At 41.7% G+C, this 26,462-nt stretch overlaps 2 protein-coding genes across 3 annotated transcripts in view; one reads left to right on the forward strand and one right to left on the reverse strand.

The window, feature by feature from the left end:
- Positions 1 to 578: 578 nt before the first annotated feature.
- On the reverse strand, positions 579 to 6,523 carry LOC123516721. The gene is made up of 7 exons (XM_045276323.1): positions 6,465 to 6,523; positions 5,854 to 5,974; positions 5,485 to 5,729; positions 5,152 to 5,320; positions 3,924 to 4,865; positions 2,607 to 3,882; positions 579 to 2,503 (listed from the first exon to the last, which is right to left on the reverse strand). Exons 1-7 carry the CDS (start codon positions 6,521 to 6,523, stop codon positions 579 to 581), a joined length of 4,737 nt encoding a protein of 1,578 aa, XP_045132258.1.
- Positions 6,524 to 15,609: 9,086 nt separating this feature from the next.
- LOC123517010 (organic cation transporter protein-like) overlaps positions 15,610 to 26,462 on the forward strand; it is a 68,962-nt gene continuing 58,109 nt past the window's right edge. Inside the window, exon 1 of one of the 2 annotated variants that reach the window (XM_045276827.1) lies at positions 15,610 to 15,678. In XM_045276827.1, coding sequence (XP_045132762.1) covers positions 15,627 to 15,678 — 52 coding nt within the window. In that variant the 5' untranslated portion in view covers positions 15,610 to 15,626. The remainder of the gene's footprint in view (positions 15,679 to 26,462) is intronic. The other variant, XM_045276828.1, reaches the window with a different exon arrangement.

The raw sequence follows: 26,462 nt of genomic DNA on the forward strand, positions 1-26,462 counted from the left end.
CAGCTCGGCTTCCATCCGTCTTGCGTCCCTTCGTCTCGTGTGGCGAGGGCGGGGCAGCACAGCTCCGCCCTTGTAGGTGGCGTTGAAGTGGTAGGCGAAGGAGGCGCAGGAGGAGAAGGGGCGTCAGGTGCACAGCAGTGACGGGAGTCGGAGCGTGGTAAGGAGAGGGTAGCAGCACTCAGGACCAGCCCACGGCTCTGAGGTAACCACGGTGAGAGCAGAGCCAGCCAGCGTAGGAGGAAGTGAGCAGGACGAGGCTCAGCTTCTGTCTGCCGAGGAAGGCGAGCTGCAGGAGCCACGTCAACTCCTACTGACGCTCGAGAAGCCGCGGTGGCCGCTTGAGAAGCTTCGGTGGGTTGCTCAGATGAAGCGCCGAGCAACTGGGTTAATAACGAGCGCCGACGGTCGAGTGTCGGATAGGTGAAGGTCGTTGGCCTCGTTCAGGTGGTAGTTGCCCTCACACAGGCCCCCATAGAAGAATCTACTCCAGGTAGATTATAACAACTACCACATGAAAAGAAAGAACATACATGTTAAGAAAAGGAGGGAGGCACTGGTGAGGTTGGTTTCAAGGCGCCTTAGGCTGGGAGTCTGCTCATTAAATCTGCTCCCACGTTGTCCTTCCCAGCAATATGGACGACTCTGAACCGGTAGGCTTGTAGACTTAAGGCCCATCTCAACACCCTATCATTCTTGCCTTTAAAGGTTTCCAAGTACAACAAGGGCTTGTGGTCCACTTCTAATATGAATTCACGACCTCTGAGATAATAGTCAAAGCGGAGCACACCAAACACAACAGCAAGACACTCACGTTCTATGGTGGAATACCTCTTTTCCCGGTCCAGGAGCTTCCTGCTGGCATAGGCGACAGGATGAGGCACCCCCTGATGGTATTGCAGCAGAACAGATCCTAGTCCGTGACTTGAAGCGTCACTCCGAAGGATGAAAGGGGAACCACAATCTGGAACTTGTAGTACTGGTGTGCTGGACAACACTTGCTTCAGGTGATTGAAGCAGCTCAACGCAGTCTCATCCCAGGCGAGAGGTTCGCGGACTCCTTTCTTCAAGAGGTCAGAGAGTGGTCCGGTGTAGTCTGAAGCCTGGGGAATAAACATCCTATAAAAGGCAATCATACCTAGAAAACTGCGGAGAGCTTTCTTGGACAGAGGGGGAGTTATCCTGCACAGCGCTTCCATCTTGCTGTTCTGAGGTCTCAGCTGTTCTCCGTCTAGTACGAATCCGAGATAGTGGATGGAGTGAACACCGAAGCGGCACTTGGAAGGCTTGGCAGTCAGGTTGTGGGAGCGTAGTCTCTCAAGCGTAGCTCTGAGGGCGCTGATATGCTGAGGCCAATCTGAAGAGTGGACAAATATATTATCAAAGTAGAAAGAAATGTTGGGTAACCCGGCGAGGACAAGACGCATCAGACGGACGTAGGTAGCACATGCTGTGACAAGTCCGAAGGGTAAGCGGCAGAATTCCATGAGACCACGATGAGTTGGAAAGGCAGTTAGGGGTTTGGCTCTGTCTGTCAATGGAATTTGGTAATAAGCCTTGCAGAGGTCAATTTCCGAGAAGTATTTAGCACCAGCGAACATGTGAAGGTCTTCTTCCATATTACAAGACGGCTCAGCGTGGAAGACCGTAACGGAGTTCAATTTCCGGTAATCAATAGCCATCCTGTAGGAACCGTCAGACTTCCGAACCATTACAACAGGACTACAGTGGGGAGAGGAAGACAATTGAATTATCCCTTGTTCCAAAAGGCTATCTACTTCTTCATCAAAGTGAGGTCTAAGGTGAATAGGGACAGGGTACAACCTAGCTTGAATCCTGTTGGTGGTGGTGAGGACAATATCGTGCATGATAGTCGAGGTACAGCCAGGTGTGGTGGAGAATACATCCCTGTAGTCCAGCAGTAAGTCCTCGATGTCGCCTCGTTGTTCCCAGGGCAAGGAGGGATTTATCTCCGGCATACTTGGTGGTGAAGAATCCAGCCATTCATCGGCCGTAATGGGCAGTTCCGTGGAGCTGGCGTCAGGCAATTTCTCCTCCACGACGGGAACGGTGCTGTCCTGGGGTTCGCTTGTTTCGAGAGATTGAATCTCGTCGAGAACATGGAGCCTGTTAACAACTGCTCGTCGATGGTATCTTTTAAGTAGATTGGCGTGGTATAGTTTAGGCCCACGAGGCTCGTCTATAAGGTAATCAACATTACCACGTCTTTCAAGGACCTTGTATGGACCATTCCATGCTACCAATAACTTGCTTGTGTGGCTGGGAAGAAGAACTAGTACCTCGTCACCTGGATTAAACTTCCTGTCCTGAGATTTAAGATCAAAATAGGACTTGTAACGGGCAGTACTTACATCAGCTGCTTGAGCAGCAAGCTGGGCACATTCTGACAACTTGTTTCGAAGTTCCAGGACGTATTGGAAGCTGGTTCTTTCTTCTCCCTGGATGTCCTGATTATCCCACAACTCCTTCAACACCGTGAGAGGTCCTCGAACAGAGCGTCCATATAGTAGTTCAAAGGGGGAGAACCCGGTCCGATCACTGGGGATTTCCTGAGGGCGAAGAGCGTGGGAACGAGGTAACGGTGCCACTCCTGGGTTTGTCAGCACAGAGCTTGCGCAGAGCTGCCTTGAGAGGACCATGGAGCCTCTCTATGCGTCCATTGCCACTGGGATGGAAAGGAGTTGTGAAAATAGGTTTAACACCAAGCAGCTTATGTAACTCTGATAACAGACTGGAGGTAAACTGAGTTCCTCGATCAGAGAGGATTTCTCTAGGAATTCCTACACGTGCAAATATCACTAGTAAGGCTTCAGCTACTGATACTGAGTCTATGTCCTTAAGTGGCAGGGCCTCTGGAAACCCAGTTGCAAAATCTATTAAGGTAAGAATGTGTCTATGGCCCTCGGAAGATGGAGGAGAAAGAGGTCCAACGAGGTCAATGGCGACTCGGGAAAAAGGCTCGGTGATCACAGGTAGGGGCTGAAGAGGGACAGGACGCACCCGGCCCTTTGATGACATCCGTTGGCACTTGTCACAAGAGCGGCAGTAGGCACGGATATCCGCTCCCATACCTGGCCAAAAGAAATGTTCATAAATTTTCAACTCAGTCTTGCGGTGAGAGAAATGTCCAGCCAAGGGACTCTCGTGGGCCACTGAGAGTATGATCTGGCGACACTCACTTGGGACAACCAGGCATTGTTGGCCTACCTTATTTGGAAGCTGAGAAGTGAGGCACTTGCGGTAGAGAAGCCCATTGACGTACAGGTACTGGAAGGACGACCCGTTCCTGGCTTTCTCAACTTCTCCCGTAGAGGCTTTCTGTCGTACCCCAGTTAAGGAAGGACACGAGGCTTGCAGTTGGTTGAACTCTTGAGGGGTCATGGAGAGAGGCTGAAGTTCTGGAAGTACCAGAGGATGCAGTCTTTTCATCCTTCCGGCACGGGTGGTAACAGCGTGTACTTGGTCAGCCGAAGACACAGTCGAAGCACTGGTAGAAACCTCCGGCTGCAGCTCTGATGACAAGGATGCCCTGCTGGAATCAGGAAGAGGAGCTGGAGAAGGATTAGAGACCTGGGGATCCATAACTCCCGGGATGTTTCCTATCAGAGCGCCAGCAAACTTTATAGGAGCTCTCACCACCTCAGTCCAACCAGTGTAGAAGGGGCAGCGCACGTAGCACTTTACAACTGGGAATTTGTCTACTCTTCCCAAGTAGTCAGCTAGGGAAATCTTGGGACAACTCTCCACATCTACGTCTGGAAGCACCTCTTCTGAGACTACCACACACGAGCAGCCAGTGTCACGGATGATGTTCGAGCTCCAAGATCCGTTAATGGTGCCCGAGACAGAATAGTTTGGGACACTCTTGTCACCAAGGCAAAACCCAACCTTAGGAGTCGACTTACCCGCTTCCCAATCCTTGAAGGCGCGGGATTCTTAGGGCAGCGCGGCCGAATATGGCCGTCTTCTCCACACTGGTGGCACGTAATTTTCTTAGGGGTGGACTGGACAGAGGACTTGCTGGAGTCACCTTGAGATGATGTAGGGCTTACCCCAGAGGCAGCTTTAGAAGTTCCTCGGGAACTAGAAGAGTAGGCTTTCGGGTAGGCGTGACGGGCAGATGACCAGTCGTCGGCAAGCCTTACTGCGTCGGGAAGGTCTGTCGGCCGACGCTCCTTGATGAAAACCCTCAAATCTGGAGAAAGATTAGTCAAAAACTGGTCAAGCAGGATGAATTTTTTAAGACCTTCAAAAGTGTGGGCGACATCAGATGCCTCCGACCATGCCTGGAACAGTCGAGTCAGATGGACAGAGAACTGCTGATAATTTTCCCCAACCCTAATCCTGGCTTGGCGGAACTCCAGACGGTAGTTGTCGGCGGTCTTACTGAACCCAGTGAGGAGAGCTTTCTTCAGAAGAGCGTAATCTTCAGTTATGTCAGCAGACAACGACGTATACAGTTCAGTAGCCTTACCCGTGAGGAGACACCCAAGTCTTGCAGCGTAGCTATCCTTATCAATCTGGAGTAGTTCAGCCACCCTTTCAAAGCGCACGAGGAAGTTGCTTATATCATCTCCCTCTTGATAAGTTGGCAACTTCGGTCCTCTGACGTTCTCACAGGAAGAAGTACTCACTTTTCCTTGACCGGTGCTGCGGGCGAGCTGTATCTCCTTCTCAGCTTGAAGCTTAGCAAGTTGGAAGTCTCTCTCAGCAGCTCTTTCTTCTCTCTCTGCTAGGAGCCGCTTCTCTTCTCTCTCGGTAGCTCGCTGGTCCCTCTCAATAGCTTGTTGTTGTAGAACATACTGACCAAGCTCAGCACCCTCAAGACCCAAAGCATCGGCCTGAGCCTTAAAAACATCAAAGCTAGACATAGCGTGAAATCACAATGTAAATAGATCAAACACTCAAGATATAACCAGACAACCCAACAATAAGAGCAATAAGGACCCAGAGAGAAAAGATAAGTGAAAGGATAGAAAACCCAAAACAATAAGTGTGGAAGAAACAATGGTAACAAAACAGCCCTGAAAAAGGGCACAAGACAACAGTCAACACAACACTAGGAGTGCTTGTGTAGAACAAAAGTAGTTTCCAACAACACGATTGAAAACAAAAGGGTTACCATCAACAAACCCTACCGCAGGCATACAGGAGCCACAGAAGAACGGTAGAGGATGAACACTTGCTTCCGGGCCGCAGACAGCAAGTGGCGCGCATGGGCGACTTCATAGACCCTTCCAAATAGCAGTTGACCCAATCCTGGCGAGGTCGCCACGTGTCAAGGGTTCCAAGATGGGTGCTGCTATCGGAAGGTAAAACAAACATGAGAGAATGGTTAAGACACCATTTACTATTCCAATAACCAATAACCACCAAACAGCCTCACAAATAACAGAACCTTCTGCAGGAAGGTTGCAGCACTCTGGACTCAGCAGCGACACTCAGCTCGGCTTCCATCCGTCTTGCGTCCCTTCGTCTCGTGTGGCGAGGGCGGGGCAGCACAGCTCCGCCCTTGTAGGTGGCGTTGAAGTGGTAGGCGAAGGAGGCGCAGGAGGAGAAGGGGCGTCAGGTGCACAGCAGTGACGGGAGTCGGAGCGTGGTAAGGAGAGGGTAGCAGCACTCAGGACCAGCCCACGGCTCTGAGGTAACCACGGTGAGAGCAGAGCCAGCCAGCGTAGGAGGAAGTGAGCAGGACGAGGCTCAGCTTCTGTCTGCCGAGGAAGGCGAGCTGCAGGAGCCACGTCAACTCCTACTGACGCTCGAGAAGCCGCGGTGGCCGCTTGAGAAGCTTCGGTGGGTTGCTCAGATGAAGCGCCGAGCAACTGGGTTAATAACGAGCGCCGACGGTCGAGTGTCGGATAGGTGAAGGTCGTTGGCCTCGTTCAGGTGGTAGTTGCCCTCACAATTGAAATGCTCCCAATCGTTACGACACTGAACTGAATCGCTGAACACTGATCTGAAGAGGCGAATTGATGCCTTCGCAGGATCATAAGGTATACCACTGGTATGACTTTGTGTCAAATCAGCGATTGCTCCATGAGACTGATTCGAGACTGATTACCAGTGGTACAGTGGAAGCATGCGTGCTTTGGGGTCCGAGGGGTCTCCAAGCGCACGTGTTCGAATCCTGTCCACGGTCCGAGTTTAGGTTGGGCTTCCTCACTCGGGGCAACGGTTTCCTAGCGGGTGGGCCTTAAGATAGGAGGTACCCTAAAAAGTATCCCCTTTAGCCCATAAATTCCCGTGAAAAGTCCACATGGTATAAATAAAAAAATAATAAAAAAGCGTCAACTGCGACGCTAACCAGAAGCCGATCCTGCATATCGGGTTGTCTCCAAAAGGGATAACTCAGTATGGAGGAGGGCAAGGGGACATCCACAGAACTCATGGCTGCAGCAAGTCGATGCCTCTTGCTGGAAGTTACTTGGCACAGGAAGGAAGCCTACATGGAGACTTGAGAGGCATGACTTCCTGGAGTGGCAGCATAGGGTAGGTCAGGCGACATGCCCCTTGGTGTATGCTTCCCTTGATTGATTGATTTTTACAACAGACGAATGTAGTTGCAGAAAAATGGCCTTTACGACCATCAGGGGCGTCATAGTAAAAAAAAAAAGCTGTAATGTGACTCCAGCATTAAAGCTGGTGAGGGAAAAAGAACATAGCTAGGACTCTAGAAATAAATTAAGGTGGGTTCACACGTGCCAATTTGCGAATGAAATTTTTCCGTAGGTAGAGTTTCCGACTCAATACCAGTGCCTAGCAACTGGAGAAAGCAGTCGCAAAACAAGACCAACATGTTGGTCTTGTTAGTTGATTTGCTACTTTATTTACATCGTAGCGTCATGGAGTAAGCTTTGAAAATGTGATCTCCAGGTATAGAAAAGAAAATATTAGAGATGGTGAGGGAACCCATAAATGAATTATACAGTAGAAAAAAAGGCTTGCACAAATCACCGTTCGACGAAAATATCTGCCATTCGACAAGAAATAGCTGTTTCCCTCAATGCAGGGTGTTGTTGGAAGTGAGGATTGAAGACTTGTCAGGATTTGATTTAATCGCAATTGTGCATAGTCTTCTTAAGATTAACAATTTTCTAATAAGAAATGTAGGCTGATTTAGAGTGTGGTAGACACTCCTTTCTTTCCCTCTTCTTAGCCAGGGACATATCCATAGGCATTTCTTTTCTGTTGACTCATCCAGTACGTTAAAAGAAGAGTAACCACAGCTACAGCATCGTCACTGGAGAAAGACATCTCGGCGGTTTTCTGTTTGTTTAAATTCACTTCCTGCCAAGGCGCCAAATAGTCAATACTTTCTGATCGCTACGTGTGACACTTTCCAACTAGAAGGGATGAGTTGAAAACTCTACCTGTTGTAAAATTTTATTCGCAAATTGGCACGTGTGAACCCGACTTTAAACAGTTAAAAAAGCTTGTGCAAATCATTATTCGACGAAATATTTGCTACTCTCCAAGAACTGTTTCCCTCAATGCAGGGTATTGTTGGAGGTGAGGTTTGAAGACTTGTCAGGATTTGATTTGATCAAAATTGCGCATAGTCTTCTTAGTCCCCTGAGATGGCACATATTGGCTGGTAGAGGCACCCCTCTCATCTCTCTCTCTCTCTCTCTCTCTCTCTCTCTCTAACGGTTCTAGAAAATGCTGACTAGGGGTGCATCTTAGATCAGAGGGGTTTCATGGCTGGCACTTTATTCAACACTAAATTATGCATTTTCCCGTCATTTCAAGCGGAATGATACTAGCTGAAGAAGAATATTTAAAGTGTCTTTCAAGTGATTTACTGCAGCAATATTGTAGCAGAACAAAGAAAATGCCACATTTAGTCTGAGCTTCCTCACCCATCAGACAATCTAGCAAAAGACGTTCCTTACCCTGAAAATAAAACATAGAAATTCAAACTAATTTTATCTATACAGCACAAAACCATCACTAAACATGTGTTACCACCGTTGTCTGACTTGCTGTCGTATTTGTGATTGAACCACTTTGGAATATCACATTGTTTACTTTGTGTTAATGGTAGTACAGACTAGCAGAAGGATGCGTCTTGCTGGTGTATGTAATTGCGTGCTGGACGCAGATGAGTGATGCACAAGGAATATACAAGGAGGAAGTTGTGGTGTGGGTAAAGTTTGAGGACAGCGGCGGTGCTGCCATCTTTTGGTAGCAAGGAATATACAAGGAGGAAGTTGTGGCGTGGGTTTAAGTTTGGAGGACAGCGATGGTGCTGCCATCTTTTAGGAGCGAGCACTTTCATGGAAAACGTTTTCAGGAATAACTCAGTGTTACCTTCACCGGTTAAATGGGTAAGATTGGCATCGGGGAGCCGGTGAACAATAACAACAAAAAAAAAAAAAACACTGCAGGTTCAACTGGTTAGGAAATGCAAAGGGGGGCACTTGAAAAGCTATTTAATACCCCAATAACAATGAAACTGATATACACATATAGATATAACATGAAACACATGAAACTGACATACACATATACATATAACACATAGATAAATACAACAATAAAGAGCCCAACTTAATACCTAATAATAATACTAATCCTATATGGAGGCAATGTAGAAAAAAACGGGACAAGGGGAAGAGATACTTATGAGGTGTCGCAGTGGTGAAGTGCTGGGTGAGGTGGATCCCATGGTAGTCCAAGAGTCATTGTGTTCACTGGTTGAGGCCTTGACCTCGACTCCCTTCCAGAAAGCAGGGAGCTTGCTTAACACTTCCGCTTGAGTCGAATGGGACCGCGTGAATCCACCTTCGGGACAGTAGCGGGGCTTCATGAGACGGTGACGTGGAGGGTTCATGAGACGGTGACGTGGAAGGTTCATGAGACGGTGACGTGGAAGGGGAGGTGGAGAGGTGGCGAACGAGGTAGCAAGCGGAGGAGGTGATGGTAGTGGAGTATGTTACGGGCGGGCCATAACAGTACTCATGAAGATGCTCCCACCCCAACCCTTTTTTTTTTCTTATATTCTCTCATGGTTAAGAACTTATAAGGCAAATAAAACATATATATATATATATATATATATATATATATATATATATATATATATATATATATATATATATATATATATATATATATATATATATATATATATATATATATATATATATATATATATATATATATATATATATATATATATATATATATATATATATATATATATATATATATATATATATATATATATATATATATATATATATATATATATATATATATATATATATATATATATATATATATATATATATATATATATATATATATATATATATATATATATATATATATATATATATATATATATATATATATATATATATATATATATATATATATATATATATATATATATATATATATATATATATATATATATATATATATATATATATATATATATATATATATATATATATATATATATATATATATATATATATATATATATATATATATATATATATATATATATATATATATATATATATATATATATATATATATATATATATATATATATATATATATATATATATATATATATATATATATATATATATATATATATATATATATATATATATATATATATATATATATATATATATATATATATATATATATATATATATATATATATATATATATATATATATATATATATATATATATATATATATATATATATATATATATATATATATATATATATATATATATATATATATATATATATATATATATATATATATATATATATATATATATATATATATATATATATATATATATATATATATATATATATATATATATATATATATATATATATATATATATATATATATATATATATATACAGGTTGAACTTCCCAAATCCGGCAACCACCGGACCTTAGACTTGCCGGACCATGGAAAATTTCGAACTATAGGTGGTCCCCAAAACACCCTCTATATACTTACCCTGCATTATACAAGTGGAACTGTAACATTGTTTTGATATATGATAATTGTACATGAAAATATACATGCAGAAGTATATAGAAAAACACGTTGTAAATTAAGTTCAGCATGGAAAATTTTTGCCTGCGCCATTATCATCTCTCCGGACACTGGGACGTTACCAGCGCGCCGAAGCTTAAACCATTGTATGAGAACACTGTTTAAATCACTGCTTTTACCTTCCTTAAGTGTTCTACGAACCTCCATGTTCTTATTGCTCTCACACTCACTGTAAAATTTGAGAAGTTGATTCTTTTTGCTTTTTTTGTATTATAGACGGTTGATGAGCCAATGTTGTACTGTTGGCATAAGGCCCGCACTGAAACATCTTTATCTAGCTTCCTCAATAGGTCCACTTTCTGTTGCACTGATATTGTCATATGTATGTGTTTTTTTGTTTTTTTTTGGTTCACACACAACACTATCACTTCCTGGTCGCTTGGAAGCCATGTTTAGGGGCAAATATTACAGACATTTTTTTTTTATACACCTGGGAGGGTGGTGCTTGCAATGAGCAGCAGCGTGGTACTGATCCAAATTTGACCCAGAATGACCGGGCTCCAAAACACAGTACAGCCCCGCCACGTCCTAGCGGTGGTCCGGCAAATTACTCCGTCCAATTCAAAAATTCTGGCAAACAAAAATTTTGCCGCATTACAGGTGTTGCTGGATGAAAGAATACCAGATTAAGGATGTTCAACCTGTATATATATATATATATATATATATATATATATATATATATATATATATATATATATATATATATATATATATATATATATATATATGCGTTTTCTTGCTTTTGCCACAAAGGCAACAACTGCTGTGGCTTGCTTTGTTGTTGTTGGTGTTTAGGCTGCGAAGATCTTTGGATCCTTATGAGCCCTGGAGTAGTTCTGTGTGGGTATCACAGGTGTGGTAGCTGGCCGGTCTTCCTCAAGAAGGCACAGGTAAGGCGAAGGACAGCAGGTTACCATGAGGGATGGGCATGGATGCCTGAGGCTGCCATGAGGGTAGGTAAGTCGAATGTTGTGATGGCCAGGGCGGAGAGCCGTGAGCGTGGTGCAGTGTGGTGGGTGTGGAAGCATGGGCAGTGGAGCAGGAAATGTTCGATGGTCTCAGAGGTAGTCCTACACCAAAGACAGAAGTGATCACGAGACAGACGTAGGCAGTGTAAATGAGCACTGAGCGTGGTGTGGCCCAGACAGAGGAGGGCGATGGCTGCTGTGGCTTGCATTCCTTCCCGTGACTAACTGACTGTTTGAATATTATAACGGCGCTAGTCAAGGAATATACAGAGAGAAAGTTTTGGTGTGGGTTAAAGTTTGAAGGACAGCGACGGTACTGCCATCTGTTGGAAGCGAGTAATTTCATAGAAAACGTTGTTAGGAGTAACTTAAAATTTCTCCCTTGCTTCCTCCCCCACCCCTTATTTTTCCCTGCATTCTCTCGTGGTTATGAGCTTATAAGGCAAATAAAACATGTTCATATATATATATATATATATATATATATATATATATATATATATATATATATATATATATATATATATATATATATATATATATATATATATATATATATATATATATATATATATATATATATATGCTGCCCGCTGCCTGGGCCACACCATACTCCTTACTTGCATCGCATACGTCGACTGTCTCGTGACCACTTCTGCCCTTGGTGTAGGACTACCCCTGAGGCCATGGAACATTTCCTGCTTCAATGCCCACGCCTCCTCTCTCAACATACTGCATTACGCTCCCGGCTCTTCGCCCTGGCCATCACAACACTCGACCTGCCCACCCTCCTGGCGGCCTCAGGCCTCAGGCTCATAAGGAATCAAAGAGGCCACGAAAATCTATGGATCCTTATGAGCCCTGGGGTAGTCCTGTGTGGGTATCACAGGCGTGGTAGCTGGCCGGTCTTCCTCAAGAAGGCATAAGTAAGGCAAAGGACAGCAGGTTGTCAGGAGAGACCTGAGGCCGCCAAGAGGGTGGGCAGGTTGAGTGTTGTGATGGCCAGGGCGGAGAGCCGGGAGTGTAATGCAGTGTTTTGAGAAAGGAGGCGTGGGCATTGAAACAGGAAATGTTCCATGGCCTCAGGGGTAGTCCTACACTAAGGGCAGAAGGGGTTACAAGACAGATGTAGGAGATGCAAGTGAGCACTGAGCATAGTGTGGCCCAGGCGGAGGTGGGTGATGGTTGATGTACCTTGCGCTCCTTCCCGTGACTGACTGACTGTTTGAATCTTGTAACGGCGCTCATCCTTTCCCGCTGATGAACCCCCCCATCCTTCACCCCCTTCCTACCTGCGACCCGCACGCCATCTATTAGAAGCAAGGTTTCCTAATCAATTCCTCCAGCCCACCTATTGAACTCGTATATCCTCCCTAGAATCCTTGGCCCTAGTCCTCCCTCGCTGATGGACCCCCCCCATCTCTCTCCCCTTTACTACCTGCGACCCGCGCGCCATCTGTTATGGTTTCCACTCCGTAATCAATTCCTCCAGCCCTCCCATTGAACCCGTATATCCTCTCTATAGAATCCTTGGTTGGTAGCGAGCTTTCATAGAAAACGTTTTCAGGAGTAACTTAAAAAGATTTTTCCCATTCCCCCCCAACCCCCTATTTTTCCCTGCATTCTCTCGTGGTTATGAACTTATAAGGCATATAAAGCATGTTTATATATATATATATATATATATATATATATATATATATATATATATATATATATATATATATATATATTTACAGGCAACCCTTCTTAACGAAGGGGTTACGTTCCTAAAAAAAAAACCTTCGTTAAGCAAAACTTCGTTAAGCGAACCGATTATAACAAGTTTAATCCCTGACTTGAACTTCTATTGAGAGTAAACAAAGCGAGAGTGCATCATAGTACAGTGAAAAGTTTAATGAAAGTAAAAATTATGAAGTTAAACATTTAGGCAGTTTAATTTAGGTCATTATAATGTACACTAATGTATGTATGTACGTAACTTTATAATGTTGATGATCTTAAATTTATGAAGGGAGGGAAAGTGAAACGGGAAAGACACTAACTGGGAACCTGTGGAATGTAAACAAAGGGTGCATCATTGTATCACATACAAAACTTATGTACCACATTTCCACAAGGCTTTCCTTTCTATCCATTGTAGAGTCACGAGTTCAGGTGGTTCTTTTAGCTTGCAAGGAAGATACAGTCTCACCAGCCCTCTTAATAGAGTCTGCTGACTTGAAAATAGTAGAGACAGTAGATGGAGTCAAGATGGTGGCGAGCAATGCTATTAGTTTTCTTGCCCCTCTCGTGTCTGTGAATAATATCCAGCTTCACTTCGAGAGTAAGAGACTTCCTGATCTTCTTAGCAACGCTAGGCGACATTACAGGGCGTTTTGGTGGTAAGTTGAGTGAGGAAAGACGAGCTGCTGCTGTATTCTTGTTATGTACCTATATGTATTATGTATAATCAATTTTTATATTTTTGATACTCTACCCTTAAGTCTTTGACAAAGACGTGGGTGGCAAGGTCTATCCATCTCCTTTGTTGTATTTCACTATTAGTGCAACAATAAATGTATCAATTAATCAATCATCAATCATAAATCAAAGTTTGATAACGAGATTGTCTATTGTCAACCAATTCGTTCTGCATAGACCTGTTCGGCGTCACAGAGACTTAACAGAGACTATAGCTAATGGACAGTGGCCCTCTTGACTAGTTATTTTTACTCTAAAAGCATACCATGTTCAGGCTGTGACAAGACACAGCTTAGGAACACGCTGATTAAAGCCCTGCAGCACCCTCGGGCTATTTCGGTTTCGACCTCAAATTTTCTTTTTTCTCATAAAGAGAACCGAACAAAAATAGCTGTGTACTTTCCTTGTGAATCATTAACATCTGCAGAGGTGAGGTGAAATGTGTGCTAAGATTTTGTGCTGTATTAAAGTCTCTAAATATTTAAGAACTTGGTACTCCAGGCAACTATATTTTGGTCCATATAATGATGTTGGTCGTATAGATTTAAGTAACTATTAAGAAATACCATAGCAAAATAACAACAGAAAAATACCGGAAGGAGGAAAAGCATGGTAAGTCAATAGTTACATCGTAATATAGAGTGTTTTAAGACGACTGCTCTGCACCGCAAGACGATATCGACCCATTCCTGAATTAAACCAGCCGGCGAACGCTGAAAGCTCTTAAAAACTTTTCTTTTACTTCTGTCTTCTTTAGAATGATGTAAGTTATAAGCTTAAATAGTAGATATACTAGTTATTGAAATTTCATATTTTAGTTCCTCTTATATATTGATTGTGGTTTTATCATCTTTGTATCTGTTGGTTATTTCTGTTATTATGTATTCTTGGAGAGTTATTAAGGCGTGTTCACACGTGTCAATATGCGACTGAAATTGCATGTCACAAGAAGTATCGACAGAGCTCTTCTAGTTGGAACACGTTCACACATAGCTACTGGGAAGAATCGGCTGGTCGGCGGGAAGTGAATGTAAACAATCAGTTACCCAGCAAGATGTTTACCTCCAGTGACAATGACGACTGCGATTAAACTAAATCATCACAAGTATTGAATGCTCACCTCCAATAACACCCTGCATAAAAGGAAACAGTTCTTTGAGAGTGGCAGCTATCTCATTAAACGTCGATTTGCGTAAGCTTGTTTTGTTGTATAATTCATTTTTATAGAGTCCCAGATGTGCTCTTTTTCCCTCACCAACTCTAACATCTTCTCTACATGTGGACACCACATTTTCAAACCTTTCTCCGTGACGTCACAACATAAACAAAGTCGCAAATCCAATGAACAAGACCAACATGTCGGTCTTGTTTGGCGACAGATTTCTCCAGTCGCTAGGCATCAATATTCAGTCGGAAACTCTACCGACTTGCAATTCCAGTCGCATATTGACACGTGTGAACCCGCCTTTGAATGTTCGCCACCAGCTTTGACTTTCCTCTCCCGTATTTGAATATTTCTACTGAGTGTTTTGGGAATATCAATCAAGTGTGCTGACATAATCATATCCATCCTTCCTTCCCACCCCCTCTCTTTATTTTCATGTTCATGGGCAGCTTTCATGGCACGCAAAATTAATATAGGAAAAAAGTAATAAAAAAAAAAAACTAAATAAATCCAAATTGTTAGAATCATGATATATAGATTATCAGCGTTTATTATAGTTTATATCAAGGTTAGCTAAACTCCTTACTCTCTCTGTACACTGGCTCAGCTAATCCTGGCATACTTACACGGCTACCAACCCCAAACTGGCCCACCTGTCCACAGACTAATCTAATTAGTGCTGACATCACTTTAAGCTTATCTCGTCTCTAAGTGATAGCGTTGTGCCTAGTACAAAGTAAACAGATATATAAGATATCAACCCTAGCAGCAAGAAAGAAAGAGAAAATGAGATAACTGTATTATTTTTAATAAAAGAAAATAAAGTGAGGCTGTATGGCAATATAAATTTGGGAACCTTCATGATGATAGATCAGTCTCGAGGAAGAGAGCGAAGAAACAAGATGAAGCAGAAGAGCGTGCTCCTACTACTATTTGTCTGTGCTGCTGCCGCAGGTAAGGCGTATTGATCTCACCTGCCTCTGCCTGGATTCAATATCGTAAAATTATACGAAAATAAGAGAATCTGCAAGAAGCCATCAAACCAGCACGTGGCAGTCTCTGTATGGAATATATCTACCTATTTCCACCTACCAACCCATCCATACACCTATCTAAATTTCTTTTAAAGTTCAATAATGACAACACTAAAAACTTGATTACTGAGTCCTTTACATACATCTGCCATTCTATTTGAGAACCAATTCCTTCCTAACTCATTCTTAAACTTAGATTTCTTCCAGAGGTATGTTGCTCATATTTTTGGAAAAGTATGTGCTGCAAATCATAAGAAACAGAAGTGAGTGGTGTTATTGATGAGCAAGGTTATTTGGCAAGATTGAACGAAGGGAGTGGTTTTATTGTTTAAAAGATAGTAACAAGAATAACTTTATAGACGTGTTGCGGTGTAGCTCCAGCATTTCCTAGTATTCAGATGAAAACTCTCAGGAGCCTGAATAGTTAGCTGACCACCATACCAGCAAATATACTCCAACCAACCAACCAACCAAATGAAGGTGCTAAACGTGCTTAAAGTTAAAAAGAAATTTGATAAATTAAAGATTAGAAGAATGGAGAAAATATATCTCATCTGCGCTTTCATCATTCACTTCTTTACTGTCCCCCGGTAATCTGCTCTTGGGCACTTTTCTTTTTTTCACTTATCATTTCATAAAAATTACTGGACCACCATTACTTTATCACAGGTACTATGCATTGGTGGATTAGGCTCATGTGTATAAAAACAACCTACAAGTCAACGAAATTTTTCATTCAGTTTTCTTCCTCCTAGCCTGTTGGCTGCCAGGGCGTGTAGGAACAAAACAGGAAGTAAATATATCTTGTAGATTTTATCAGAATTACAGTAGTTTTTTGCTAAATTATTGCAGAGGTTGTTCATTGTCCGAAACTTGAAAAAGATTTCACCACAATAATATTGCTTCTCAAAGAACGCTTCTCATTAAATGATTAAACAGTCAATAAGCATTATCTGTAGTATACAAGTTATATATATATATATATATATATATATATATATATATATATATATATATATATATATATATATATATATATATAGAGAGAGAGAGAGAGAGAGAGAGAGAGAGAGAGAGAGAGAGAGAGAGAGAGAGAATAAGTCCTTAAAATTAATTCTGTGGTATGATATATCCTGACGCGGCATATGATGAGAAAATCACCTTGCCAGTAAGTTTCAGGCGTTATCTGCTGTGACATGATAGAGTACAAAAAATAAAAGATAACTTTTTTCTTTATCTACATAATAATACGGCATGTTGAGGATACACTTTAACACAATAAGTTATCTGCATATAGGACGTATGTTTTCATGCACAATGGAGTCGCAATAACTAGAATTACTAGTCCTTCAATGTAGGAGGAATGTATACTGTAATGGGGAATACTGGAATAAATTGATTGACTAAGCTTTACGGTTATATTGTAATAAATATCTCGAGATTATTTCTAGTGAGGTGCAAAATTCTGTGCTAGCCAGAATGAGAGAGAAAGCAGCAAACATCTGCAGAAACGGTAATTACTCTCAAGGAGTTTTCATGCTCACTAACATAAGTAAGTTCTGTAAACTTACCTTCTACACAAGTGTGATCCTCCAAAACGTTTCTTTTTGTGTCTCAGCTTGCTCTCTAAAGACACCCCTCTTCCTGCTTACGCTGTATGTAGGGCACTAGAGTTAGGCATTTGTTGCCTCGTGTGAAAGGGGTCGCCATTTTGGGAAGAGAGCGAAATGTCCTCAAATCGTACTGCTCTTTTGTTATCAACACAAATTGCCTTCGTACTCCCATTTAACCCATTTAATCTGTTTCTATATTAATTTCTGCAACATTCATGACCTTAAATCTTCTACTAAATCTCAGCTTTTTCTTACCAAAACGCAAGTGTTTGGAACTACAGACAGTAACCCCGTCTCTGTCCTCCATCTTCTCTCCCTCAATCTAAAACCAGGCTTTTTGTTTGTTTGTTTGTTTGTTTGTGTGTGTGTGTGTGTGTGTGTGTGTGTGTGTGTGTGTGTAATTCACCTCGGTCGCCTGCTGGTCACCCAGCCAGTCTTCCCCATTACGGAGCGAGTTCAGAGCTCATAGACCGAGCTTCGGGTAGGACTGAGACATCAACACACTCCACACACCGGGAAAGCGAGGCCACAACCCCTCGAGTTACATCCCGTACCTATTTACTGCTAGGTGAACAGGGGCCACACATTAAGAGGCTTGCCCATTTGCCTCGCCGCCCCGGGACTCGAACCCGGCCCTCTCGATTGTGAGTAATAACATAACATAACATAAATAATAGGATAACAAAGGGCCACCAGGGCCCATCTAGGTTATCCTGTATCAGTCGCACAACGACCTCGTCATCAGTACTTAAAGATACACTTACAAGTACACAATACATTATATACTATTTCTAAATATTTGGCCCATTAACAGGGCTAAGTCCTGCAGCGAAATCTTCTACAATCTGTGATCCCCATACATGGGGATCATGTCTTGTTTAACTATATTAAATTTCTTATAAAAACTATCATGCAGCGCTATACATAATTATAAATCTAATAAATTTAAGTGCTATTTACAACCCTCTCTGGCAATGCATTCCAGAAGTCTACCACCCTATGACTAAAGAAATATTTTCTTATATCTAACCTGCAGCCTTGCTTTCTAATATTCCTGCCATGATTTCTAGTCCTATTTCCCTCCTCTAAGGTAAAGAAAGATCTCACATCTATGTAGTTTGTATCTGAGAACATTTTAAATAACTCTATCATATCCCCTCTTATACATCTCCTCTCAAATGAAAACATGTTTAATTCCTTTAATCTATCTCTATACTCCAGGCGCTTTAATGCTGGTATCATCCTAGTTGCTCTTCTCTGAACTGCTTCTAACATGTTGATATCCTGCCTATAATGGGGTGACCAGGCCTGTATGCAATACTCTAAATGGGGCCTAACATAGGAATTATATAAGCTACACACCACTTCCTTACTTTTATAACTAACATTTCTATTTATAAAACCCAGGATCCTATTTGCCCTATTTCTTGCTTCTAAACATTGCTTTGAAAATTTCATAGTCCTGTCTATCACTACTCCTAAATCCTTTCCTTCCTCTACTGCCTCTAGCCAACATCCCTCCATCTCATAGCTAAAGTTTGTGTTGTCTTTACCTAAATGCATAACCTGACACTTTTTAGAATTAAACTCCATCTGCCACCTGTCTGCCCATGCTATCAGCCTGTCCAGGTCTCGTTGTATTCTGTAATTGTCCTTTTCACCCTGTACTGCACATGCTATTTTAGTATCATCTGCAAACTTTGACACTTTACTGCTAATTCCTATATCTAAATTGTTAATGTACACCAAGAAAAGAAGAGGTCCTAGCACTGATCCTTGGGGTACCCCACTAACCACTTCCTTCCACTCAGACATAACATAACATAACATAACATAAATAATAGGATAACAAAGGGCCACCAGGGCCCATCTAGGTTATCCTGTATCAGTCGCACAGCGACCTCGTCATCAGTACTTAAAAATACACTTACAAGTACACAATACATTATATACTAATTCTAAATATTTGGCCCATTAACAGGGCTAAGTCCTGCAGCGAATTCCTCTACAATCTGTGATCCCCATACATGGGGGATCATGTCTTGTTTAACTATAGTAAATTTCTTATAAAAACTATCATGCAGCGCTATACATAATTATAAATCTAATAAATTTAAGTGCTTATCTAATCTGGATTTAAACATTGTCAAATTAGTGCTATTTACAACCGTCTCTGGCAATGCATTCCAGAAGTCTACCACCCTATGACTAAAGAAATATTTTCTTATATCTAACCTGCAGCCTTGCTTTCTAATCTTCCTGCCATGATTTCTAGTCCTTCCCTCCTCTAAGGTAAAGAAAGATCTCACATCTATGTAGTTTGTATCTGAGAACATTTTAAATAACTCTATCATATCCCCTCTTATACATCTCCTCTCAAATGAAAACATGTTTAATGCCTTTAATCTATCTCTATACTCCAGCCGCTTCAAAGCTGGTATCATCCTAGTTGCTCTTCTCTGAACTGCTTCTAACATGTTGATATCCTGCCTATAGTGGGGTGACCAGGCCTGTATGCAATACTCTAAATGGAGCCTAACATAGGAATTATATAAGCTACGCACCACTTCCTTACTTTTATAACTAACATTTCTATTTATAAAACCCAGGATCCTATTTGCCTTATTTCTTGCTTCTAAACATTGCTTTGAAAATTTCATAGTCCTGTCTATCACTACTCCTAAATCCTTTCCTTCCTCTACTGCCTCTAGCCAACATCCCTCCATCTCATAGTTAAAGTTTGTGTTGTCTTTACCTAAATGCATAACCTGACACTTTTTAGAATTAAACTCCATCTGCCACCTGTCTGCCCATGCTATCAGCCTGTCCAGGTCTCGTTGTATTCTGTAATTGTCCTTTTCACCCTGTACTGCACATGCTATCTTAGTATCATCTGCAAACTTTGATACTTTGCTACTAATTCCTATATCTAAATCGTTAATGTACACCAAGAAAAGAAGAGGTCCTAGCACTGATCCTTGGGGTACCCACTAACCACTTCCTTCCACTCAGACATTGCCCCATTTAATACTACTCTCTGTTTCCTATCAGAAAGCCATTCACTAATCCAATCAACTAACCTACCCCTATCCCATGTAGTCTCAATTTGTACACTAGCCTCCTATGCGGTACCTTATCAAACGCCTTGCTAAAATCTAGATATATAACATCTATGCTATTTCCATCATCTAACTCCTTGGTAATATATTCTAAGATATCGAGCAAATTTGTAAGACAGGACCTCCCTGATCTAAAGCCATGTTGGGTATCTCTAATTAATCTATTCTCATTTAAATGCTCCCAAATACTACCCTTAATGATTTTCTCTAGTATCTTACATACTATACTAGTTAAACTGATCGGTCTATAATTATTCGCATCATCCTTCCTACCTTTTTAAATATTGGAGTAACATTAGCTAACTTCCAGTCCTGAGGTATCTCAGCAAACCTAAGTGATCTTTCAAAGATTAACTTAAGTGCTTCAGAAATACTGTCTACACCCTCCCTAAGTACTCTGGCATGTAGCTCATCAGGACCACTAGCTTTCCTATCGTCTAGTTCAAGAATAAATTTCCTAATAATTCCCGGTTTTATATCAATATTTTCTAAAGCTCTTAAACTACTCGTCGCACTGTTTGTAACAGGATTTCCTATTCTTTCCTAGTAAATACTGAAGAAAATTGTTCATTCAATAATTCTACTATGTCTTCATTTTGATCCACTACTACACCATCTTTTCTGAGTGGTCCAATCCTATCCTTATTTCTTTTATCACTGACCTTGTAATAACTATATAATTTTTGGGATCTTTACTCCCAGCTCTAGCTAGTTTTATCTCTGCCTGCCTTTTACTTTTTTATAACCTTACTCAAATCATCCTGACCTGTCTGTACCTAATCAAATCTACATCTTCCCCACTTTTCTGCAACTCTCTATATGCCCTCTTCTCTCTGATCTGTCTACCTATCTCGTGAGTCCACCATAATGGCTTCCTGTTTCTCTGCCTTATATCTTTGTAAGGGATACACTGCATCACTATACCCTTTACTACAACCTTAAAAATATCCCACATCTCCTGTGCAGTTTTATTTCCAAAACTATCTTCCCAGTTTACCTCTCCTAATAACTGACGTAACCTACCATAATTGCCTTTCTGATAGTTTGGGACTCTAGTCTTATTCACTATATTATCCCTACTGGAATTAATGATAAATCTAATTATATGATGGTCACTGTTTGCTAAAGTCTCTCCTACCTCAACTTCCTTTAAACAATGCTCAATATTTGTTAGTACTATGTCTAAAACCTTCCTCCCCCTAGTAGGTTTATCTACCATCTGCACTAAATAGTTATCCTGAAAACTTTCCATAAACTTATTTTCACTAGCATCTCCTACCATCCTCTCCCAGTTTACTGACTTAAGATTAAAATCCCTAAGATAATTGTCTGACTAGTACACCCCTATTTATCTCATCTACCATAAGGTTGTCTACATCTGCTGACTGGTTAGGTGGTCTATAAAAGCTCCTACTCTAATAACCTTACTTTTGTTTACTCTAACATCCAGCCATAAGGACTCTACTCTGTTATCTACCTTAATACCATTAACCTGACTGGAAATGAAGGATTTTTACATAAATAACTACTCCTCCACCTATCCTACCAATTCTCTGGTGTAAATACATAATGTATCCATCTACTTCATATTCTTTCCTATTTTCCTAAACTTTTCCTCATTTACCCATGCCTCTGTGACACATACAACATCTAAGTCCTCCTCAACTATATAACTAGATAACTCGTCCTTCTTGTTCCTAAGACTCCTGGCATTTACATAAAAACATTTAAGTCCTGCTACCTTCCTAGATGCTGTCTCCTTATTTGGAATCCTAATCTTATTCTCTCCTATTTGCACCTGGAAATCTTTCCTAATCTTTTCACTATCTCTGTTTATCCTATCTAATTTATGTCTAACATCTTTCTTCTGGAATGCATTTGCTACCTCACCCCTACACTCCATCCCAACTCCCCTCCAGACATCCACTCAGCACATCCACACCCTTCCTACTCAGATGCACACCATCCCTAGCATACAAATCCCTTCGCCCATAGAACCTATCCCATACATCCACAAAGCTGACACCCACATCCTTACACATCCCTTTTACCCGATCATTCACACCAATGGCCCTAGACAACCATTCCTGCTAACATACACACGAGGCAAGATTCCTGACACTACACACCTCCTACCACTCTCCCTTATCTTGCCTAACATTTCCCGAAATCTTGCCACTAACTCCTCCGACCCACCTGCTCTGACATCGTTCCCACCTACGTGCAAAACTACTACACCCTCCTCTCCATCCCCCAACTCTCTTCTGCACCTCCTCACTCACTGCCTTCACACCTGCACCAGGCATACACACGTTCGTCCTCCTATCCCTGTCTTTCCCACAGAAAGTGCTATCTAAGTACCTAACCTGAGAGTCACCCACCACACACACCTGAGGTGTGCTAGGCACAACCCTCCTCCTCCTCTCCTCTACCCCCTTCTCTCTCCTTTCACTCACCACAACCACTTCATTCACTCCACTCTCACTTTCCTCTCCCCTCCCCTCAACAAACCGAACCTATTTTCACACTCAACAGGTTTAGTCCTATCCTCCCTAACTGCCTCCGCTTTCCTTCCCCTCGCAACCTGCCATCTCTGCCCATCCTGACTACTATCTTTCCGAGTCTGGCTCGCCTGCTCCCTCTTCCCCACTCTGCTCTTCCCGACAGAGGGCCAAGCCACCCTGTCGCCCTCAGAAGGTCCAACCTTCGGCCTAACACTGATCTCCTGCCTAATTTTTTCTACTGCCTCCCCAAGCCTCTTAACCTCCTCCTTCAACTCAAAGATGAGAACTTCGTTCGCACTTTTCCTCTCACTTAGCTTTCTCATTTCATCTCGCAATTCTCGGTGCTCAAGAGAAAGAACGAGCGTGCTAACCACTACACTACGCGGTGTGTGTGTGTGTTTCACTGTTTGATCTGCTGCAGTCTCTGACGAGACAGCCAGACGTTACCCTACGGAACGAGCTCGGAGCTCATTATTTCCGATCTTCGGATAGGCCTGAGACCAGGCACACACCACACACCGGGACAACAAGGTCACAACTCCTCGATTTACATCCCGTACCTACTCACTGCTAGGTGAACAGGGGCTACACGTGAAAGGAGACACACCCAAATATCTCCACCCGGCCGGGGAATCGAACCCCGGTCTTCTGGCTTGTGAAGCCAGCGCTCTAACCACTGAGCTACCGGGTGTGTGTGTGTGTGTGTGTGTATGTAGGATGGATACCGGCTTATGGTAACAAAAATTTCTATTAAAAATAAGAAAAATTTCCCACTGCTGTGCCAGTCCCTTAACAGAATCGAAATTGTTAATGAAAATAAAATAAAGGATAAGTATATTAAAACCTCTCTCTTGAATGAAGTTAAGTCATAGGAAGGTAGAAATACAGAAGCAGACAGGGAGTTCCAGAATTTATTAGAGAAAAGGATGAATAATTGAGAATACTGATTAAATCTTGCAGTAAAGATGTGTTATAGTTAAGGTTATGTGTGTAGATGAGCGGTCACTGAGGTAACGTGTCAAACGCTCAATTTCTCTCTCACACAGCTTTCCCAGGGTTATTAATATAAGCAGAGTTTGGTTTATTACTATATTAAGTGTACAGTCTGCACACACGCAAGTCCAGAGCTCCCTGGCAATCGCGATCACAAGTCTCCGTCTCACTCTAGCACAGTGGTTCTTAACCTGGGGGGCGTGCCCCCCTAGGGGGGCGTGGGTGCTTTCCAGGGGGCACGAGCCTCAGGTGAAAAGTAGAAGTTTTTCCATTTATGGGTTATTTTCATGACAAGAGCTCGTTGCTATCAAAACCAAGTACAGAAACCGCCTGAACGTTGAAGGGGACTTACGTTGTGCACTCTCAAGCATTCGACCACGTATTCAAGATCTGGTAGCTAAGAAGCAGTGTCAAATATCTCACTAACCATGTATTCAAGATCTGGTAGCTTAGAGCAGTGTCAAATATCTCACTAACCATGTATTCAAGATCTGGTAGCTTAGAGCAGTGTCAAATATCTCACTAATGTAATTCATGCTTAGTAAATGGACTAAAAAGCCATTTTTAAAAATTTTCTTTTTAAATCTGGGAGTGAAATTTGTCTATAGATGCAAGGGGGGCGTGGAGGGAAAGAGCAGTTCCTAGAGGGGGCGTGATAGTAAAAAGGTTAAGAACCACTGCTCTAGCAGCTTCTCTTGTGGACCTTCGTCAGCAAAATACTCACTGACACGGTGACCGACTCATACATTTAAGAAAACATACAAATGCATTGTTTACAAGTTAAAGCACTATCTAATCATAAATGTATGAAGTGAAATATATGTTGATATTAAGACTATGTCTATGTTATTAGACTTAGCTATAATTACATATATGTAATTTAACAACTAGAGATTTCCACACTGAACCTGTGAGAGCGGATGTTGACCTTAGCATGGTTCCTTGTTAGAAGTGCATGCGAAGAAGAAGAAAAAAAAAAAGAACTTATAAGGACTTCTTGCTAACATCAGCCCTGTTCTTATGGCTATATGTGAAGAAACATGAACATAATCATGTTCAATTATTCATACCCTAGCATCGCTCGGTCACATACCTGCCACGTCCTCGCGGCACAAAAAGAAAGTATACATTGAAACATACTAACCGTGTACCTAGTTATGTTAAAGTGTACTACAGAAAGTTCATGGTGGAGAGTAAAGTCACTGCAGAACAAACATCGTGGCACTAAGAGTAGAATGAAAAAAAAGAAAAAATCAAACAATAGGATGATGGTATAAGGAAAAGGTTCCTCTAGAACCAGATCAACTTTAGAGTAAGAGAAAGAAGAAAGATTTGTACATCAGATTAGGAAAAAGATGAGAAGAAAAGTTGGCAGTAAATGACATTTAGGATAGATAGTAACGTGGCAAAAATGTGAACTGCCTGATGACCAAGAATCCTCGTATATGTTGTGCCATGCGGCTTAACAACTGCAAAAGGAAGAGATTTGGAAAAGAAAACAATGGTAGCGATGGAACAGAAACTGAGTATGAATATGGATATTATTAAAATATGTGGTTGGAAGAACAAGGCAAGAAAGCAATTATCAGCATGGGTAAGAATGATCTTGCGCATGTTCTCCCTATAGGGACGAAAAACGAAGAGTAATGTCGCAATGATACCGGTGTGAAGAAGGCGACACGCAGCTGCAGTCCTTTGAGATAGTGGAATACACAGAAATGTCGTGTGTTAACAGAAAATGGAGAAGCATAACATCGTCAGTAAGAAAGCGTCAAGCAATGTGAGTAAGTTAGTGACAAGAATAAGAGAAGCACTTACGATGGCTCCCCGGCATCAAAGAGGTTTTGAATGAGGACGTGAGCAATCGTTACAATGATATGACTATACATCCTCATCCAAAGCTGTGCTAAAAGAATCAGAAAAGTATTTAAAAAATTATCAGTATCACACGCCTGTAGGAGCATGTGCAGCGTGTTCATCAAAGTTATGCATAGTGGTAGCGAGTTGGCAGATAGGAAGTCAATCTAGGCTTTGGAAGTCGGAGAATTGTATGGATATGAAGAGAAGATTAGGTAGCCAACACGGCTAGCGAAAAGTGTATGGTTGGGGGAAATTGAGTATTGCAGTGTATATGGTTAGGAGGGCAATCTGAGATTGTAAGAATAAGTAGAGTGACTAGATGGTGGGATGGCAGGGGTCGGGGGGAAGGATTGCTCGGTATGCAAGTGTGATTATTATCCAAAGCCAGATCAGAAGCTATGGTTTTCTTTAGCCCGTCACTGTGAATCAACTTGTTACCATTACCCTCTCTGACAATTAAGCACGAACCCATGAACTTAGGGGACAATTTGGGTTCCCTTGGGGGCACTTGCACCATCACCATATATCCTACTTCAAAAGTGATAGGAGCTGTTAGCTTGTGCTGTTGCTGCATCATCTCACTTTTTGAAGCTAGCAATTTCTCCCTAGCCTTTT

The sequence above is a fragment of the Portunus trituberculatus genome, chromosome 41, assembly GCF_017591435.1.
Source record: "Portunus trituberculatus isolate SZX2019 chromosome 41, ASM1759143v1, whole genome shotgun sequence".
In the NCBI taxonomy this organism is placed as follows: Eukaryota; Metazoa; Arthropoda; class Malacostraca; order Decapoda; family Portunidae; genus Portunus; species Portunus trituberculatus.

Coding starts and splice junctions, on each gene's coding strand:
- LOC123516721 (XM_045276323.1), bottom strand. CDS start 6,523: ATGTCGCCTGACCTACCCTATGCTGCCACTCCAGGAAGTCATGCCTCT. Junction 5,730..5,853: donor ACACTCGACCGTCGGCGCTC/GTTATTAACCCA, acceptor CTTCCTCGGCAG/ACAGAAGCTGAGCCTCGTCC. Junction 4,866..5,151: donor TCCTGTATGCCTGCGGTAGG/GTTTGTTGATGG, acceptor GATGTTTTTAAG/GCTCAGGCCGATGCTTTGGG.